Source organism: Populus nigra, chromosome 2, assembly GCF_951802175.1.
Source record: "Populus nigra chromosome 2, ddPopNigr1.1, whole genome shotgun sequence".
NCBI lineage: Eukaryota > Viridiplantae > Streptophyta > Magnoliopsida > Malpighiales > Salicaceae > Populus > Populus nigra.
Genome location: NC_084853.1, coordinates 499,078 through 513,073, shown reverse-complemented (window position 1 = coordinate 513,073; position 13,996 = coordinate 499,078). Strand labels below are relative to the sequence as shown.

At 33.2% G+C, this 13,996-nt stretch overlaps 1 protein-coding gene across 2 annotated transcripts; it reads left to right on the top strand.

The window, feature by feature from the left end:
* The first annotated feature begins 3,510 nt into the window (after positions 1–3,510).
* On the top strand, positions 3,511–7,710 carry LOC133681667 (lipoamide acyltransferase component of branched-chain alpha-keto acid dehydrogenase complex, mitochondrial-like). Of its 2 annotated transcripts, XM_062104776.1 has the most exons (8): positions 3,511–3,787; positions 3,875–4,027; positions 4,173–4,298; positions 4,794–5,100; positions 5,228–5,264; positions 5,898–6,145; positions 6,719–6,807; positions 7,230–7,710. In XM_062104776.1, the coding sequence occupies exons 1-8, from the start codon at positions 3,641–3,643 to the stop codon at positions 7,599–7,601; spliced, it is 1,479 nt and encodes a 492-aa protein (XP_061960760.1). In that variant the 5' UTR covers positions 3,511–3,640; the 3' UTR covers positions 7,602–7,710. The 2 variants fall into 2 exon arrangements, with proteins under 2 accessions (XP_061960760.1, XP_061960759.1); XM_062104775.1 differs by lacking the exon at positions 5,228–5,264 and having other exon boundaries at positions 3,512–3,787; positions 4,794–5,170; positions 7,230–7,706.
* Positions 7,711–13,996: the final 6,286 nt, after the last annotated feature.

Below are 13,996 nucleotides of genomic sequence, written 5' to 3'. Positions count from 1 at the left end.
TCTTAATCTTGAAGTGTTGATTTTTGTAAATGAAAAAGGAGAATTGAAACTTGTAATGTTTTTTTTAAAAATTATTATTATTATTATGAATATTTAGTTTAACTTGCTATACTTCGAATAATTCCACGAGTCTTAATATTAATAATTATATAAATCTCTAGTGGCTCTAAGATTTGTAAGATTTGAACTGGTAATTTTTAAAAAGTAAATCTAGAATTTAATCAGTTAAGATAATCCCCTTAAAATTTATAGGTACAATGCATTTATAGCTACAATGCATTAGATTTACCATTCTCATATGAATCGATATTATTTTATTTTTTAAAAAAATTTATATTTTTATTAAGAGTATATAAGAGTTATGGAGAGTATATAAGAGTCAGTACAATCAACATCTGGCTAGATTTATTTTTATTTTTTTTTTCAAGAAAAGAGAGAGAGGAGGGCTAATTGACTACTTTAAATTTACGCACAAACCATATTGCATTTTATATATTTATGTAGAGTTTAATTATTATTTCATAATAGAAGAGACAAATATAATAAAAACAAGGAATATATATATATATATATATATATATATATATATTATTTTGAAAGTATACATATTTATTTTAAAATTATTACATAAATAAATTTATTTTATATCTTTATTTTTTTAACCATATATATTTTTTTAATTTTTATATCTGGTATTTTTATTTCGAGACACTGGTAACTTAAATGCAAGTAAAATCTAAGTCGGTCTATTTTCGATAGCTGCCTTATCTTAATTTCTTGAATAAAAACGTTGATGCCTATCTGAAAGTTAGAATAAATAAAGACACAAATCTTAATCCAAGACGAGGGATTACTTATTTAAAACCTTATAAATATAATAATAACCCCCCCCCCCCCCCCCATAAAATTACAATTGTCTTGTCTAATTAAAATTAAAGAAAAAACTAAACCCTATCTGTTTTTATATTAGAGCAATGACATCTTTCCGCTTCATTACAACACAAATGAGGAGTGAGTAAAAACTTTGATTAAACTGAGAAAATCAGGAAAAAAAATAATCTAAAAAATAGATTCGTAAAAAAAATTTGATTAAACCGATTAAATTTTTTTAAAAAATTAATCAGTTCGGTTTTATAAACCTGAAATCAAAAAAACTAAACCGAAAAAAAACACGAGCCAAACATGAAAAAAACCGAGCCAAACCGGTTTTTGTCCTAAAAAATCAAACCGAAACTGGTCGGTTTGAATCGGTTTCGGTTTTTTTTTTTAAATCGGTTTAGTTATTTTTTTTTATAAAAACCAAACCGAACAAAAAATAATCACTCTTAACAGCCTATATATAGTGATAAGATGGTCTTTTTTTATAGATTCATTCAATATTATGAAATTATGATTTAACTTTTCTTACACAGTTAAATTATACAAAATACCATTAAGAAGTTTTAAAAAATAAAGGATAAGAGAGTTTTTTTGTGTCATTTCTACTTAAAAAAAAACAATTATTTCATTGCCCTTCAAGTAAAAAAAAAAAATAATTAAAAAAGGGGCTAAGAAGTATTTTAAGATTTTCATCATGGTTGTTCTATTATATTTTAATTAAATAAGGAGCAAATAATCTTTTAACAAGTAAAAACAATAATAAAAAAGAAAATAATGGTTAGACACTGCTGGAATACTTTGGATGAATATGCGATATCTTTCGACAGCTAAAAAGATCCAACCACCGTGCCATCTGAAACATTCACTAGTGGCGAAGATGATGAGCCGAAGCGTATAATCCAAGTCACAGCAGTCTGGCATCAGTGGAGTTTTTTTTACCTCCTTCCTCTCTTTTCTCTCTCATTTCATTGAAATCCGTGGTGGGCCAGCTAAATTTCAACGTTGTCCTCCCATTTAATTTTTCTTTTAATTGTAGTCGTTCTTCTTTTGATTGGTTTTTATTTATTTTGAATTTTTTTTTGATTTTTTTCAATTACATCTATTTTCATTTGGTTTTATTTATTTTTTTATATTAAATATAATATTTATTCTTTTGATTGCTGTTTTTTTAATTTTTTTCATTTGGTTTTTTTTAATTTTCTCCCCCACCATTTTATTTCATTTAATTTTTTTATCGAATTTGGATCCTCATTCTTTTAATTACTCTTCTTTAATCCTTTTCTTAGTTTGTTTTGTTTTTAATTTTATTCATTAACATTTGATTTTACTTAGTTATTTTATTCAATTTTATCCTCATTTATTTAATTGTTTTTTTCTAATCATTTTTTTAATATGTTTTTTTTTCAATTTTCCCTCAATATTTTATTTTATTTATTTTATATTCAATTTTGATCCTCATTCTTTTAATAATTTTTTTTGTTTTATGTCATTTTCTTATTTTATAGGGTTATCTCGGGCATAGTTATTAAACCCGGCCCGGGGGTTGACCCAGCCAAGGGGCTGGATCCCGGGTTTCATGGGTCAACTCGGGTCAACACGGATTAACCCGGAAAAATTAAAAAAAAATTAAAATTTTAATATTTCATATGAAAAAATCCATGTAAATATAGATTATACATATTATAAAGTTTAAAAGAATATTTTAAAAAGTTTTTTATCCCACATTGAAAAAACATAACTTTTTCCTTAGAAACATAGAGTATATATACTAATAAGTTTCAAATCACACATTAAAAAAACATAATTTTTTTCATGGAAACATAGAGTATATATATGAAAGGGCTTCAAATCCCATATTGAAAAGATACATGTTATCCTTTTAAGTTGAAGTATTTAAACCAAAAGGTTTTTTATCCCACATTGAAAAAATATGATTTTTTTCTTGGGAACATAGAGTATATATACCAATGGGTTTCAAATCCCACATTTGAAGGAAAAAAAAACCGAGTCTCGTCCAGGTTCGTTCGGGTCGCCCGGGTCCAGGGTCGACCCGCCGGGTCGCCCGGGTTTGGCCAGTCTGTTGCCACAACCGGTCTTTTATTAAACCCGGACCGATCCAGACACCGAGTCGACTGGGTCCCGGGTCGACCCGCCGGGCCGGGTTTAATAATAGTGATCTCGAGTCGTGGGTTAACCAAGTTAACCCGGGTTATTTCAGATTTCCTTTCAATATTTTTTATTTTTTTTTGAGTTTCATTCCTTAACATTAAGCTATTTAATCTTGAGCTTTCTTGTGTTTTTATACTTTTTTTTTTTTCTATAAGGTTATTTTGAATAGCAAGTTAGTTAAGTTACTGTTATGAGTCAATTTTTTTTATTAAACTTTGATTATTTTTTAAAAACAAAAAAATTTGATATCATGTTGTGAGTAACCGGTTACTAAAGTTAATATGGATTCACTTATTTTTTTTTCTCTATATATATATATTTTAATTTTATTAGATTATTGAATCATAAGTTTTATAAATGTCTTCTTTTTACTTTTTATTTAAAAATATCTCAATTTTATAATCCACATATTCATCAAAATAATTCAAATTTGCTAAAATTATATTAGCCCAAACATTTGTGATGGTTAAAAAGAATTGAACTTCGAAACAAAGAGTAGCGCGAGAAAAAAATAAATAAATCTAGTTCCTTGAACAAACAACAAAAAGTTTCTCCCATTTTCCCAGGGTGATTAGCAACGTCTTCATCAACGATGATTGTCAGAAGGATTTGTCATAGACGGGCATGGAGCTCCACCCCACGATTTCTCTACCTGTATACTACTGCTCAATCTCCAACTCCGTCTCCATTAACGTCCCGCAAACTTCCTTTCATTGGTTATCCGAATAACTCTATCAACGTGAATGACTCTTTCATATTATGTAACTTGTTAGTTAATTGCTTTGTTTTGGAATAATTTGTTAGATGGCAGTTGGGTTTTTTGTAGATCAAGATTGAGTGTAGGAAAGTGGGTTTGTGTTTGTTTTCGAGTCAAGCTTCGGTTGATGTGGGAACGAGTGCTGGAATTGTTGATGTGCCTTTGGCTCAAACTGGTGAAGGTATTGCTGAATGTGAACTTCTCAAGTGGTTTGTGAAAGAGGTAAGTGAATGAATGAAATGATCTCTGATAAAGTTTTGAGAAATGTTTGTCTTGATACCGTTTTCAAATCATAATGTTGGCGTTGATTTAGCAGGGTTTAAAATGGTTTTTTTAAAAGATGGTAATGTGATTGTTGTTGTTGTAGGGGGATCAAGTTGAAGAATTTCAACCACTGTGTGAAGTGCAGAGTGACAAAGCGACTATTGAGATAACGAGTCGTTATAAGGGGAAAGTTGCTCAATTTCTCTATGTTCCTGGAGATATTTTAAAGGTGAGAATTTCGTGTTTCACTGCTCATTGGCTTGGTGAAGAAATTAAGTTGACATTTTGAAATTTTTTTGTAGATTAATAATAATTCAATTTTATTAATTTCATATGTATGCATTTAGCGATGTGGTTTTCCCTGTGTGGGAAATGGCGTGGGATACAAAAGATGAAATTACGAAGTGGGAGACATTAATTTGGGGAATCAGTTTGAAACTATGTCAAACAAATATTTTTTTCTTTGACTTATGAAGCAAATTGTTATTTTGTTAGCCATGCTAGGTAACACTAGTACCTGCCTGTGTGAACCTAAAATGGGCCACAATGGCAGAGCTGGCTCAATTTCTCAAGGGGGCCAAAAGATAGGGAGACTGTGCTCTGCACAATTAGGGGGTGTTTGTAACTTGAAGTTAGTCATGAGATTAGTTTTCATGCATGTGTTTTGATATTTTGAATTTCTGGTAATATATGATATGTGCGAATAAGGGTAACTACATTGCAGGTTGGAGAGTCTCTTCTTAAAATGGTTGTTCAAGGAGCTCAAGTTCCAACGCAGAAACAAGATGTTTCTGAAAATTTTGTTTCTCATTATTCTGAGGTGAATAAATGTAAAACTGGCGGAGTCCTGTCAACACCAGCTGTGCGACACCTTGGAAAGCAATATGATATAAATCTAAATGATGTCCGTGGAGCTGGTAAAGATGGGAGAGTATTAAAAGAAGACATACTGAGACATGCTATTCTGAAAGGAATCATTAAAGATTCAATTGGCATTGAGAATGCTGATTCCAGAGACCAATTTTTGAAAGGTGAAGAGGACCACTCATATGTGCCAGTTGAATTAGGATCACAACATGGTGATAAGACAGTTCCCCTAAGGTAAATATTAGATACAAATGTGAACTGAAACACTTTTTTTCTATCATTATTTTTCAGGAGGAGGGGGCAGGAATATACAAAACTGCTTTCCTTGGTATTTTACTCTTCACAATACTACCAAATTTTTCTGAAGAATTGGAGGATTAGGACAACATGACAATTTCTTACACTGCAGATGAGTCAACTTTCCATATCATTGCAATCATAACGTCAATTAATTGTTATCCAAGGCATAAGCAGGCAACCGTAACCATGTACATGTAGTTAGTTGTGTTCGATGATAGTTGGATCCCTACTGATGAAGTTTTTTAACATAGGAACTGTATATAGAAAATCAGACATATCTTGTGAATTCAACAGTCTCAAATAAGTTTTACATGGGATGGAAGAACACTCGTATTGTAAATCTTGTACTGTGAGATATGATAACTTTTAATTTTAAATTCCAAAATTATGCCGTAAAATCTAAACCTTTTTACTGCAGAACCGCTAATCTTTTTGTGTGCATCTTTTACTCTGAAAACCAAATCTTTTACTGTAAAGTCTAAACCCTTTCCTTAAAGACAAAATCTTCCCCCCTCTCCCAAAAACTCATTTTTGTTGGTGTATTGATACTGGACAGTTATTTGTTCAATTCCATGTACTAGGAATTCTTAAAGAATATGTTTATTAGGCAAACCACTTTAAATTTAGAGTTAATGCAAAGTCATTGCCTTTTTTTTTCCAGGGGATTCCAACGTGCGATGGTGAAAACAATGTCTATGGCTGCAAAAGTTCCACATTTTCATTATGTAGAAGAGATAAATTGTGATGCATTGGTGGAGCTTAAAGAAAGTTTCCAAAACAGTAACACTGAACCAGGTGTGAAGCATACATTCCTTCCATCTTTGATAAAGTCACTTTCAGTGGCCATCAGCAAATATCCGTGGATTAATAGCTGCTTTAATGAGGACTCAATGGAGGTCGTCCTGAAAGGTTTGTTGATTTATTCTTCTTTGCTGCTATAATGTTGCTTACTGCCTCTAATTTCTGATGGGCACATGCTCAACGAGTAGTAGAAAACTACGATTTCACAGTAGGCATTTCAGTGTATGGGCGCTATGATTCTTGCTTATGCAAGCATTTCTGCTCAACGTAATTTAAAATGGTAATTTTAATGTCCTATGCAAGTCTTTGAGAATCTAACAAAGCTTGAATTAGATCCCGTGCCAACAAAAAGTTTATAATAAGAGAAACATTTTTGTATTATAGATTGACAATAAGTCACCGGTATTGACTGCTCCTATAAAACCAATATGAATTATTGTACTTCAACAGAAGATGGGTGTATCCACCAGAGGCTCTATATTTGGTTCTACAAGGATGTATGGGCACATGTTTATGTTTCTTCTTGATGGAAGAATTATTAGTTCTGATGTAAAATAATTATTGCTATTTTGAGATCTATTATTCAGTATGTTGCTTGGATTATGTTGAGTATTCTTATTGATGCCCTTAACCCTCTTTTCTAGTTTCGATTGTGGTCACAATAACTGTTGAATGTCATAGGTTCCCACAATATTGGAATTGCCATGGCTACTCCATCTGGTTTAGTTGTACCCAACATAAAGAATGTCCAGTCTCTTTCCATCTTGGAGGTTGTTTTTCTGATTCCTGTCTGTTTTATTTACATAAGAAACTATCTTCTATTCCACTCTGCTTTTTAGCTGGCAGCTTCTTTCTTTATTGAGTTTGACCTCAAACATTTTTCTTTACACACTTAATAGTTACTGGAGAATATATAACCTGATTGATTTGATAATGAGAGTTAAAATGGTCTCATATATATTCAAATTGAAACCAGTGTTTTTTTTTTAAGGTTGAAACTTGCTTTATATGCATTCTTATGGTTAGGATCACCCATCAGTATAGGCAAGAATGAAATAGTGCCTTTATATATATATATATATCAATCATGTTTTGCTCTCAAATGTGTTTACTTTCAGATCACTTCTCAAATTTTGTTGTAATTTTTTTCCTTTTTAATGGTTTTATTGACAATGTCCACATATGTATTTAGATAACGAAGGAGCTTTCACGGTTGCAACAATTGGCCTTGGCTAATAAGCTCAACCCAGAGGACATAACTGGTGGAACAATAACACTAAGCAACATTGGAGCAATTGGTGGGAAGTTTGGTGCTCCCATCCTGAACTTGCCTGGAGTGGCCATTATTGCAATTGGCCGAATTCAGAAGGTGCTTTGTTTTGCAGATGATGGAAATGCATATCCTGCATCAGTTATGACGATAAACAGTGTTTCAGTTACTTCATGCTCATTCTTTTTTATATGTTTAAGAGTAATCCTAAGAGCTAACACCATCTTCCAAATGACCTTGGGATATACACCATTATATTTATATGCTCATTATTTTGGAAATAAACTACTGTAACTAGGCACATCATTCTTGAGAAAAAGTAAACCACGGTCCATTGTATAGGAAAATCTTATTACAAAATCAGCATGCAATTTCAAACAATTAGAGTACTCTTGTGACAAAAATGGCAAAAATTGTACATTGCACTTACTGATTGTAAAAACTATGGCGCTTATAGCTTTCCATTGTTATTGTGGATTAATCTGCCTCTCTGGCATGCCTCTTTCTCAGGTAAATATAGGTGCAGATCATAGAGTGTTGGATGGGGCATAGTTTTGAAACCCGACCCGGTCATTGACCCGGTCAAGTGATCGGGTCACGGGTCAGGTGGGTTGACCCGGGTCAACCAAAAAAAAAAACCTATAAAAAAAAACACATAACTAGTTACAATGCAACACTTACATAAACCAAATTTAAATTATAAACCAACAACATGAATTTAATTCAATATCCAAAACACAAACAAAATATAAATTCTAAAATATTTAAAACAAAACATCCAACCACATAAATTCTAAAATATTTAAAACAAAACATCCAACCACATAAATTCTAAATCAACAACACATTCACTTTTGTTGAATGAACACATGAAGTTCTTCTATGTCCATAGAAGCAAAATTTGGATAAAATGTCGATGGAATTGAGCCAATCTCGTCAACACCTAATAAGTCATCAACATGCTCCTTTGAAACTTCATCGTCACAATCATCTTCAATATCATTAACATTTATGACATCTACATTTCAAACACAATTAATAAATAAATATTATGTGTTAAACAAAACTTTATTTTAAATAATATTTATCACTAAATAATCAATCATTAATTACCATCATCTAAAGTATCTTGTATGATCATAGTTGATAGAGCTTGGTGAAAACTCTTTGCTTCTTCAGCTGTCAAGATTGACGGGTCATCTTCTACTACCCAATTTTCAATGTCACAAATTGTCTCAACATTAATTGGATCATAATTTCATCCCTTCCAATAATTCCTATATATTAAAAGTGAAGATAAACACAATATAAGTATTAATAATGTTACTAAACAAGATAAAATAATATTTAAGGAATTAGAGAAAAGAAAAATACTTTTGTTTCAATCTTAGATTGCAGTGGACGTAAACAAGGTCATTAAGCCTTTGGTGCTCCAATCTATTTCTCTTCTTGGAATGAATATGTTCAAACATACTCCAATTTCTCTCACATCCCGAAGAACTACAAGTTTGACTTAACACTCGTATAGCCAACTGTTGTAGATTTGAAGCGCTGGTTCCATATGTCATTCACCATTCATCTATATAAAAAAATAATAAGTAAAAGGAGACTGTCAAATAATATTTTTAAATATAAAAATTATATACCTGGAGGTATAAGGGTGCGATTATTTATTGCGGACACTCGACCAAACTCATGTTCAGCATTCCTAAACAACTTCATCTCACTTGTAATCTTACTTTGCAATGGTAGATTTCCATGTGCATACTTCTCAAGAACATCTAGAAGTCCAGAAATGGTGCTCATATGTTTATCCATTATATTTGCATCATATTGAAATCGAGGATTTAACCAAAATGCCGCTGCATAAAGATGTCTATAAAATTGTCCATCCCACCGATTATTGATAATGTCTATGAAAGGTTTCACTCTAGCCATTCTCTTTTGAAATCTCCTCATCATTTCTTCTTTTGCATGATGAATAGCATCATACAAATATCCCATCGAAGGTCTATCATCACCATCAACCATTCGTAGAACTATAATTAAAGGCTCACTCATTCGCACAATTATTGCACATTCTTCCCAAAACAGAGAGTCTAGCACACTCTCAACAAACTTTTTTCCTTTGCTATCTTTAGCATAAGCAGATGAGACCCATTCCCTAGATGTCACCATAGCTCTCAACTCATCTTTATGAGCTAAAATGCTTTGCAATGCAATGAAATTGGTAGCAAAACGAGTAGGAGCAGGACAAAGTATTTCTTTTCCTCCAGTGAACTTCCTCATCAAATACAATGGATAACAATGATTATAAATGTACTTTGTGATACCAGAAGCATGCTCAATAACACAACAAACCGACTGTAATTTACCAATGTCCTGGAGTATGAGGTTGATGCAATGAGCAGCACAAGGAGACCAAAATATTGAAGGAAATTCTTCCATCAATAACTTGCCAGCAGCAACATAATTTGCAGCATTATCAGTCACCATATGCACAATGTTTTCTACCCCAACATACAAAATAACCTCTCTAAACAACTGATACAACAATCTAGCAGTCTTTGAGACATCTGATACATCCACGGTTTTCAAAAAAACTGTTTCTTTAGGACAATATACTAAGAAGTTAATTAAAGTCCTCCTCTTCTGATCTGTCCATCCATCAGCCATTAATGTGCAACCAGTCTTCTTCCAAATCTCTCGATAAATCTCAACATAAATCTTGACTTCATCAATCGCTTTTGCCAAGTAATAACCACGAATAGCATGCAAGTTTGGTCCTTTATAACTAGGACCCATGACTGTTACAACATCTATGGTATGCTGATAATACACAGAATTAACAGCATTAAATGTCACACATGCATCAATCATCCACTTCGCTAAAGCAAGATCACACCGTTCAACTGCTTCCTTCCTTTGCCAACAATTCTGAATAGACTTTTGAGCATCAAGAGTTGTTCTCGGCATGAAATATGTCCCTAATGTTGCAGATTTCTTCTGCTTTCAACAACTTGTAGTCGATTGTTTTACAGTGCTGGTGCTTTGAATCTTTTTCTTTTTTGCAACCTTCGGTGGTAACATATGTTTTTTAGTACTGACATCACCATCATCCTCATCACCACCATCATCATCATCACCATCATCATCTTCTAATTGCCTAATCATCATCTCTTCATGCTCCCTTTGTCGTGCATTAAATGGATTGAATTCTGTTTGCATTTCTCTAACTCTTTTTTTTTGTTTCAGCATTTCCTTTAAGATTCAAAAGCATTTGATGTCGAACATCAGGAGGACATTTACGACATTGTTCAACTTCTCCTTTAGCTCCAGCTAAATGTTGCTTAAATCGATTAATGCCACCACCCGCAAATACTTTAGCACAATAAAAACAAACTAATTTTGTTTTTTACACCCAACACTAAGTTCAAGAGCTTCTCTACAATGATCCCATACCAAATCTGTTCTTCCTCTACTACCACTTGACATAGAAATTGAAGGTTGAGATGATTGGGCCGTTGAAAGATCACTATTTGGAGTACTACCATCATGTAAAGACATTTTAAGACCTAACATAATTTATAAGACGGAATAGAATTTCAAGCCAACTCACTTTGCAATCCATTCATAAATTAACAATGACAGTCCTATAGTTTTCATTCAATGCAAAAGAATTAAAAATAAACAATTTATAACAGTAGAAATAAACAATTTATCAAAATGACACTAACAAAGGACCACAACAAATTAACAGTAGAAATTGTTCATATTCCACCCTTTTTACATATATAAGCAAGCAATGGTGAGGCTGATCTTAGAAAATAAATATTCCCCCGATGAATCACCAACCAAAATATTACGCAGAGAAATAGAATCCACAAATTTGATCAACAATTTAACAAGGGTGCTGGATCAACAAAATTTTGATCAACCAAAATAAAAGAAACATATCAGTAATTAACAAAATGCTGGGTCAACAATATAAAAGAAACATATCATAATTAGCATGCCAAGCTCCTCTTTCTTACCCACAAAAGAGCCAGAGTAAACTGCTTCTAAACTTTTTGACAAAAAAGCAACGAAAACTAAACCTATTTGGGTGTTCAGTTCACTATCAACATCATTCAAGCTAAAACCGTGGACAAAAACTAAACCTAACAGATCAACATTCAAGCTTTAACCACAGTTATTTATGCTTCAAAAGTCCCAAGTCTCTCACAGTGATATGAGACAAAGCGAATGAAAGAACTACTATGAGACAAAACGAATGAAAGAAATAGTAGTTGAAAACTTGAAATACTGACCGGAAGAGGCAGCCGATGCAATAGGCCGAGACGCGGTGGTCGAAGGAAGAGAAGAGGCAAAGGCAAGAAGCAGCGGAAAGGTGACTAGATAGAGAGATGTGAGAGTACGAAAAACGCTGCGTTTCAGAAGGGGATTCAAAGATGACCTCAGCTCCTCAGCAATCAATAGGCAGGGACGTCCTCATTAGCTGGGCAGCTGGGTTTCAGAGTGAGTAAATTAGGTTTGCCAATGAAGAATGATAAAAACGACGTTGTTCAATGACTGGCAATAAAAAAAAAAATTGACCGGGTGGACCGGGTCGACCCGCCGGGTCGACCGAGTTTTGCTGGGCCAATTCCCGAGCGGGTTTTTGCCTCCACCCGGACCGGTTCCAGGCCCGGGTCGGCCGGGTCCCGGGTAGACCTGCCAGGCCGGTCTGGATCTTAAAACACTGGGATGGGCGACTGTTGCAAGATTTTGCATTGAGTGGAAACAGTTAATTGAAAATCCAGAGCTGCTTATATTGCTTATGAGATGAGTTGTCTTGACTGGTTGCAATATGACATGTTTTTATCACACGCAGCACCTCTTTAGCGTACAGTTACTAAACCGGGAAAGAAAAATACAAGTTGTAAGTTCTGGAAATCGTATTCAATAAGATTTAAATCATGAATAACAAGGTTTTCGTTTAGTCCATTATTGTCCATCGATGCATAATGATCCAGATATATGTTTATTTTTTCTTGATGCAGCATGAGTTAGGATGGGTTAAACTTGCTGCCTTTATGTTGCTGCTTGAAGATGAAAACTTCCTGTTGTGTTTGAATTGCTTAGCTTACAAGCGTCTAATGATCTGGAAATAAGGTTACTCATATTCTCTTCTTTTGCCATACACGTAATGAATTTTTGTAAGCTTTTAGTCTTGGATGACAAATCTGAGCACAGTAATTACGCCAAGTTCTGTTTTTTCTTCCCCTCTTTGGGTGCATTAAACGGCCCTACGCTACATAATGGAAGGCAGCATTTCAATCTCTATTCCGAGGCCTAAACCTGAAACCTAAAAGCAAAAAAACAATGCCTTTTTCTTTCACGAATCCCGTGTCTTAGCATTGGGGGTGTTCCCCCTTGCGCCTGGAGCTGGGGTCGATGGCTGGACGAGCCCGTTGTAACTAAGAGAATTGGGTGGCATGAGGAAATAAAGGGAAAGAGTTAGCTCGAGAGAAAGGGAAGAAACTATCCTTAGTTATAATATTGTAGCTCGTCTTGTATTTTATTCAATAATAAATATTTACATGTGTACATAACAACTAACCCTAGCCCTAGCAAAAGTTTGCGTGTGATATGGTGAATTATTTTTTAAATTAATAATGCAAAATCATTCAGACTACATAATTTGTTTATCTTGATATAATTTATAAGAAAATGGAATTTATTGAAACAAAAGTTTTTGCAAACTTGAAACGCTTAGTCCCCATCTATTAAATAGCTTGTAATGAGGAAGTAAAGTTTTCAGCTAAAGTATCTCAATAAAGTGGTTTTTTTTATGAGTGATTATTTTTAGTTCGGTTTAGTTTTTATAAAAAAAAAGTAACTAAATCGATTTTTTTTTTAAAAAAGAAAAACGAACTGAAACCGGTTCAAACCGACTGGTTTCAATTCAGTTCGGTTTTCTAGGAAAAAAACCGGTTCAAACCTGTTTGAGTTGTTTGGGTTCGGTTCGGTTTTTTTAAAATTTTAATCGGTTTTATCGGTTTTTTTTTACGGTTCAGTTTTTTCAGTTATTTTTTTTTTCTGGTTTTCTCAGTTTTTTTGCTCACTTCTCTTTTAGCCCTTTTTAGATTAAAAAAAAAAATTCAAATTCTTTATTAGCTTACTTCCAACCTTAAAGTGTGTGTGTCTATATATGTGTGTGTGTATTTGTATCAAATTAAACCATTAATTCGATCATATTCAAACTTGTTTAGTTCTAGTTTTATTGATTTTCAGGCTTTAGATAGGACCCCAGAAGATTTGACAAATCAAAAACCCAAACCTAACCATCAACATGCCAACCTTGTTCTAATGCCTATCTTGTTTTCGAATTTTTAGTCTTAGAAATAATTAATGATATGTTCTCGTTACTTGAGAGGTTTTTACTTTTATGCATCTTAATGATAATTTATGGGAAAAGTGGCGCTTAGCCTTATTTATAGTGTCCATACTCTTTGAAGCTTGCAGAATCCATGTGAGAAGGAAGTCATATCTTTTTTGAATTGAGTTCTGTGTTTCATTGGATTACATGAACACTGCTTAGCAGTCATCTGGCATGGCGGGTGTCTTCCGCCCTTTATATGGGATCTATTCAAGTATTTGAGGAGAGAGATAGGAGTTGTGGCCATCCCCATGAGAGAAGAGAATTT